The 7,636-nt window shown below is 42.8% G+C and overlaps 1 protein-coding gene across 1 annotated transcript in view; it reads left to right on the forward strand.

Moving 5' to 3' along the window:
- The window catches only part of ARL6IP5 (ADP-ribosylation factor-like 6 interacting protein 5), a 22,378-nt gene extending 14,972 nt beyond the window's left edge, over positions 1 to 7,406 (forward strand). Inside the window, exons 2-3 of the mRNA XM_005857189.2 lie at positions 3,904 to 4,121; positions 6,495 to 7,406. Of these exons, the coding sequence (XP_005857251.1) occupies positions 3,904 to 4,121; positions 6,495 to 6,667 (391 nt within the window). The 3' untranslated portion in view covers positions 6,668 to 7,406. The remainder of the gene's footprint in view (positions 1 to 3,903; positions 4,122 to 6,494) is intronic.
- The last annotated feature ends 230 nt before the right edge of the window (positions 7,407 to 7,636 follow it).

A 7,636-nucleotide genomic window follows, 5' to 3' on the forward strand; every position in this document is an offset into this window, starting at 1 on the left:
CGGGCACCAGATGGCGTCCCCAGGCGGCGACACAGCCCGGCCTCTGGCTCCGCCTCTGGGTCTTCTCCGATCACTGGTGATCGGTGATCTGAGAAGCCCAGCGGGGCAGGGAAGAGGCGGATGTCCTGGTCCGGGGCGGCAAAGGCGGCCTGGTTCTTCGATCACTGGCCGGGGTAGGGGGGCCGCCTTTGCCCTGCCACCCGGCTCTTGGCTGCCACCTGGGTTTCCGATCACCGTCAGCGGCAGGCGGCTTCTTCTGTCCTTCCCCTTTCGCCTCCCAGCATTGCGCCTATGTATACAAATTAACTGCCATCTTTGATGGCAGTTAATTTGCATATCACCCTGATTAGCCAATGGGAAGCATAGCGAAGGTACAGTCAATTACCCTTTTTGTCTTTTATTAGATAGGATATTATTTCTGATCACAAAATAATATACTAATTATAATAATTTCTGCTTCTGAGCTGTATAACAAATATGATAAATCTACCTAACAGAGAGACTGTGTTCCAGTTGATTTTACCCATGCAATATATTATTAATATCTTCCATATTATTAATTATACTTCAACTTTTAAAAAACTGCTGTATATACCACCATCTAATAAATTTTGGTCCCTATAGGTTATTTCTAAAAGTTTTTAATCATAAATACCACTCATGTTACAACTCAATCTTTGCATTTCTTTTTATTTCCTTAGACTCTATTCTAGGGAGGGATTTAAGTATTTGCAAAAGTTTTGAATGAAGTGAACAATTTATTATTGTAGGGTTTAATTTTAAATTAGGTTCCACTGTTTAATTCCATGCCTTTTAATAGAATAACTTGTTAAAGCATTTTGACATTGATTATATCCTTGATTTCACCCATTAAGGTATGCAATACGTTCACTCCTATTTGAAACTATTTAAAATAGTTTTTGTGTTTTAAGAGGTAGAATCAGAGCTAAAGTTGAAAGGGATTTTAAAGGAAGTTTCTTAGTTATCCTACATATGAATCCCAGCATGAATATGAAACCTCCTGTTTCAGAGGGAGTAAGCTGTTGGCCTCACCTGTCATTATCCTGTCTTCCCCGGGCCCTCACAGTCCCTCACGGTGACATCCAGAGCATGATGAAAACACAGTGACCCTCTTTGTCCTTCCAAAGTAAAATGCTCGTTAGCCTCTTATGAGGGTAAAATGCTAGTAACATATGTACTTGTTGACCACAACTGTCTTGTTAAGGGTTTTGTGTGCACAGTGGGGTGGGGTGGAGGTGGGTGCAGTGTCATGTTTGCTTGTGAAATACTTGGTCTAAATTTCCTCTGCACAGTGTGCTCTCCCATTACCAACAGTAGTGTAACCTTTGACTCATGGACCAGTGAATCTGCGAGCTCTGTATTTGGAAATTCCAGTTGGTAACCCATCTCTCAGTGATGCTCGGGGCCTTTTAAAGAACTACAATGGACTCTCTATGCCAGGAATCATAAACTCAAATGCCTCCATGGCTGGGCTAGTCATGTAAGAGATGATGCAGGCCAATTATTAGATAAACGATGAGTAATGCCAGCTCACTGGGGCCTCTGTGTCCGAGATGCCAGGGGTAGTGGTGGAGACTGGGGCAAGAGGGAGATGTTTGTTCTCTCTGAGCAGGAAGGCAATTCCAGCCCTTGACATGTGGGAAAGTGGACCTGGTCTTGTTAGATTTTCATGTTTCCACGAGAAGCAAGAAATCCCAAGTTTTATGGACTTTTTAAACTCTTTGGGACTTGAATAAAAGTTTTTTTGTGTTATTTTATGACGTGAAAACTTTGTCTTTTTCTTTTCTTTTTTTTATTGTCTACAGTTTTACATATGTCTCCTTTTTCCCCAATTGACACCTCCCCGCCACCCCCAGTCATTCCCACTGTGGGGAAGCCCCCGCTGCCCCAGTGTCTGTGTCTATTGGTTATGCTAATAGGCATGCATACAAGTCCTTTGGTTGCTCTCTAACCTCCCCCGCTCCCCTACCATTTGTCTCTGGATCTATTCTTGTTCATCAAATTATGTTGATCATTATATCCCACATATGAGTGAGATCATGTGATATTTATCTTTCTCCGACTGGCTTATTTTGCTTAGCATAATGCTCTCCAGTTCCCTCCATGCTGTTGCAAATGGTAAAAGTTCCTTCTTTTTTATAGCGACATAGTATTCCATTGTGTAGATGTACCACAGTTTTTTAATCCACTCATCTGCTGATGGGCATTTAGGCTGTTTCCAAATCTTAGCTATTGTAAATTGTGCTGCTATGAACATAGGGGTGCATATATCCTTTCTGATTGGTGTTTCTGGTTTCTTGGGATATAGTCCTAGAAGTGGGATTACTGGGTCAAATGGAGTTCCATTCTCAACTTTTTGAGGAAACTCCATACTGTTCTCCACAGTGGCTACACCAGTCTGCATTCCCACCAGCAGTGCACGAGGTTTCCTTTTTCTCCACATCCTCTCCAGCACTTGTCATTTGTTGATTTATTGATGATAGCCATTCTGACAGGTGTGAGATGGTATCTCATTGTAGTTTTGATTTGCATCTATCAGATGATTAGTGACTTTGACATGTTTTCATATGTCTCTGGGCCTTCTGTATATCTTCTTTTGAAAAGTGTCTATTTAGATCCTTTGCCCATTTTTTGATTGGGTCGATTATCTTCCTATTGTTAAGTTGTATGAGTTCTCTATAAATTTTGGAGATTAAACCCTTATCGGAAATATCACTGGCAAATATGTTCTCCCATGCAGTGGGCTTTCTTGTTGTTTTGTTGATGGTTTCTTTTGCTGTGCAGAAGCTTTTTATTTTAATGTAGTCCCATTTGTTTATTTTCTCCTTAGTCTCCCTTGCCCTAGGAGCTGTGTCTGTAAAGATATTGCTACAACATATGTCTGCAATTTTGCTGCCTATGGAGTCTTGTAGGATTTTTATGGTTTCCCATCTTACATTCAAGTCCTTTAGCCATTTTGAGTTTGTTTTTGTGTATGGTGTTAAATTGTTGTCTAGTTTCTTTTTTTGCAAGTATCTGTCCAATTTTCCCAACACCATTTATTAAAGAGACTGTTTTGACTCCATTGTATGCTCTTGCCTCCTTTGTCAAATATTAATTGCGACTAGTGGCTTGGGGTGATTTCTGGGTTCTCTGTTCTGTTCCATTGATCTATATGTCTGTTCTTGTGCCAGTACCAGACAGTTTTGAGAACTGTGGCTTGGTAATATAGCTTGATATCTGGTGTTGTGATCCCTCCAACTTTGTTTTTCTTTGTCGGATAGCTGTGGCTATTCGGGGTCTTTTTTTAGAGTAAAAGTTTTTTTTAATGCACTGTACATTTCAAACACAAATTTGACTGTAGACTAGATCTGGCCCATGGAGGCTATTGTGTGACCTCTATGCCAGCGGCCGCCAACCTTTTGGACCTCTCGGACCACCAGTGGTCTGCGGACCACCGGTTGGTGACCACTGCTCTATGCTACAATCGCCTATCATGGCCATTTCTATAAGGATTTAAGTAAGCCCTCAGAAAATACAATTTCATGTGTACTAGAGCCCAAAGAATGAACGCTAAACACAGCCCCTCCAAAGAAGGGGGTCTTCTAAGTTTGACAAATCTTTTAAAACTGTGGGCCTCTAAGGAGATGAACTGACGAGTCTGGTGGGAGTTAAACTGCCTAGGTGTGAATCTTACCTCCACCATTTTCTTACCTCTGCACCTAATTTTCTTCTTTTGAGAAATGACTGAGTGGTATCTGCTTTATCCGGTTCTAAGGATTAAATGAAGCAATTCAGATAAAATACTTAGTAAATGCTACACACTTGTTTCGACTCCTCCCCATCCTCATCTTCCTGCTGCTGCCACTGCTAACCCAGCCTCCCTTTTTTCTCTCGTTCCAGGTTCCTGAGCCCCTTCAACATGATCCTTGGGGGGATTGTGGTGGTGCTCGTGTTCACAGGATTTGTGTGGGCCGCCCACAATAAAGACGTCCTCCGCCGGATGAAGAAGCGGTACCCCACGACCTTTGTCATGGTGGTCATGGTGGCGAGCTACTTCCTCATCTCCATGTTTGGGGGGGTCATGGTCTTCGTGTTCGGCATCACTTTCCCTTTGCTGTGTAAGTGAGCCAGAACTGACTTTTCTTACATCGTAAAAAACATGGGAGGGATTGTTCAGTGGGGATTACATAACCTGTTTCTTTTGTTAATTTAAATTATTTATTGTTGAACATCATAACCTGTATTACATCATAACCTGTTTCTTACGTGCGTTGGCATGTCTGCAAAATTATCAGAATTTCTGAAATAGCAGATCCAGGCCTATAGGACGTTAATTCTACAAATATGTGCTGGGTACCTGCTCAGTGCCAGACCTCTTCTGGGGACACAACAGTAAACAAAAGAAATACAACTCCCCAGCCACGGCAGGCAGGGGCCCAGCGACACTGGGCTGCACATCTGCCTGAGAGGGGTCTGCTGTCAGCCTTCACGCCACTCACACAGTCCTCACTCAGGAGTGAATGGGTGTCATTGGGAAGCAACTACTTAACTCTCTGCTGCTCGGGAGATCATGAGGCAGTGCTTTGAGCTGCCCACTGGAAATTTCTCTTCGAGTGCACTTTCTCAAATAAGTTTTCTCTAGCGAAAGAAAAAAAAGATCATTATTGGTGTCAAAAGTTTTATAAGCCTATAGAAATAGTTGGCCCAGAAATAGATACCAAGTGCTCCGGTTCTGGTGAGGAGTAGATAGTTTGTAAGTTGTTTTTTTGTTTGTTTGTTTGTTTTTTTAACTGAGATTCCAGGCACATGAAGCCTGAAATAGAGAATATATCAAATTCAGTTTCATTGGCAGAAATCTGATTAAAATTCTAGTGTATTAAGTGATAGGAACATCCCTTTAACTTTTAATAGCATTTCACATGTGCATTATTCCATTAAGTAAAATCAATTGGTGTTGTGTTAGATTAAGAATATTTATAGATGAATCCCCCACAATATTTGACAAAATACTTAAACCAACTAATTCCAACTTTCTGAAATATTCTTCAAGCTTTCCTTATGTGCTAGAGGCTGGGTCAGTATTTCAATGATTCTGCTTAGACCAGGGGTGGGCAAACTTTTTGACTCGAGGGCCACAGTGGGTTCTTAAACTGGACCGGAGGGCCGGAACAAAAGCATGGATGGAGTGTTTGTGTGAACTAATATAAATTCAAAGTAAACATCATTACATAAAAGGGTACGGTCTTTTTTTTTTTTTTAGTTTTATTCATTTCAAACGGGCTGGATCCGGCCCACGGGCCGTAGTTTGCCCATGGCTGGCTTAGACACACAGCTTGTTAACTTGAGCACCTTTCACCTCAGAGCCTGAGACAGGCAGTGTAATGAGAGTTATCATAGGTAGGGAGTCAAAGGTCTTGATTTCTATTCCTACACCTGCTGGAAACCAGCTATGTGATTTGGATCAGGTATACAATATGGGCTGTAGTTCACACATTCTATAAACTACAGGAAATTAGACAAGATAAGTGGTTCCCAAACTTCGATGATTATGAGAATCACCCAGGATGCTTTATAAAAATATAAAATTTCCAACCATATTTTTTAAAAAAATATTTTTATTGATTTCAGAGAGAAAGGGAGAGGGAGAGAGATAGAAACATCAATGATGAGAGAGAATCACTGATCAGCTGCTCCTACATGCTCCACACTGGGGATTGAGCCTGCAACCCAGGCATGTGCCGTGACCTCCTGGATCATAGGTCGATGCTCAACCACTAATACAGGCTAGTTGGGCAAATCTGTTTCTTAATAAACAAACTTTGGTAATTCTCAGTGATGAAGCAAATTTGGGGAACATGAGGTACATTAAATCTATAAAGCTGTCACCTCAGGTGGTTGGGCATCGTGCACCGAAAGGTTATGGGCTCTATCCCGTTAGGGGCGTGCAGGAGGCAGCCCATCAATGTTATGCTCTCACATGGGTGTTTCTCTCTTCTCCCTTCCTCTCTCTAAAAATCAATAAGCTATTTTTTAAAATCTACAGAACTGTTAGTTTTGGTCTATAAATCTATGTCTAACACTTCAGAAAACGGCCTGTTGGCTGGGCTTCACCACACATCCCTGGTCGTCTCAGAGCTGAGCTTGAGTTCCTCTCTGGACACCCTGTGCGAGGCGGGCGTGGCTGTGGCTGGAGCATGTTGCCGGCTTTGAATGTCGGCATTGCGGTAGCAGCTGGAAGGTGGCGGCATCCGTGCAGGTGGGAAGAGTGTGGCTGCGGGGCCGCATCCTTCCTGCTGAAGGCAATCCCTTTCTGCGCATGGGAAGAAAACGCCCTATAAGGCTTCTGTGCCGTCCGAGTGGCATGTGAGGGTTTGGACGGGTTAGAGAACCGGTGGACTCCAGCTCAGGAAGGCGGGGACGAGGGGAGGAGAGCGTGTGCTGTGGGTGGGAGGGAGGCAGCTCACGTGTCCCCATGTCTCCCCTCTCCGCAGTGATGTTCATCCATGCCTCGCTCAGGCTTCGCAACCTCAAGAACAAGCTGGAGAATAAGATGGAGGGGATCGGCCTGAAGAGGACGCCCATGGGCATCGTGCTGGACGCCCTGGAGCAGCAGGAAGAAAGCCTGGGCAAGCTCACTGACTATCTCAGCAAAGCGAAGGAGTGAACCGGGCGGCCGGGCGAGGGCTGCCGCAGAGCGCCAGGTGCAGCTGCCTCGTCCAGACCCACTTTCTGTTTGTCTCTTTGAGACGAGGGGGGACATTCCACCCAGCAATTGGCCCGCATGCATCTGCAGGCCAAACTGTTAACACCTCTGATGTTACAGAGAAAGGGCCCAGGAACCGAAAGAAACCCCCTCCCAGTCTGTCTGAACTTTCAACTATGTTTATGAAAACTGATAGGAAATGGAGCACACTTATGTCTGTAGGGGAATAAAAGAAAATATAGGAATTGATTGTACAGCCACAATACAGTTATAGAAAAAAAAGCAACTGTAGAGTTCAAGGCAATGAGTAAATGGAAAGACTGGTCACGTAGATAATGACATGCATTAGCCTGTTCAATCCCCCAGCATCCTCCAAATGTATTCCCCAGGATTATATGTGGGCTATAACTTAGTTTAGAGTTTATTGTTTTAAAATAAAAAATGATCTCTATCCCTTTGCCTCCTGTTTGACATGCAGAGGAAACTGGACAAACCAGTTGTTTATATTTTGTTTACAAATATAAAGATTGCTGTTTAGGAGAATATTTTGTCGAATTTTTGTAATTTTTGAAGTGCTAGTCATGTGTTTTTACTAGCAGGTATTTGCTGCAAACTGAATGTCATCTTCCTTAAGGCACTCACAGCTGTGTACCCTGTCTTCTTCTTTAAAAAGTAATAAACAAGTTATGTCTATATCCCACGTTTTTTGTTGTTATAATAACAGAAAGGTGTCTAAGATAACGTTTCCTATATTTTTTCATTTTCAGTTTTAAAATGAATGTGTGTTTTAATTTCTTAGGGGCACAGCGAGGACACGAATAGCTGGTTGTTTGAAATCTGAAAAGCATCTTTAGATGATCAAGGAAAAGACTTTAAAATGGGAATGAAAGTGGGAGTGATCACCAGCATTGGCAGTTCATAGAAACTTTA

This window comes from Myotis brandtii, unplaced genomic scaffold, assembly GCF_000412655.1.
Source record: "Myotis brandtii unplaced genomic scaffold, ASM41265v1 scaffold1080, whole genome shotgun sequence".
NCBI classification, from domain to species: domain Eukaryota; kingdom Metazoa; phylum Chordata; class Mammalia; order Chiroptera; family Vespertilionidae; genus Myotis; species Myotis brandtii.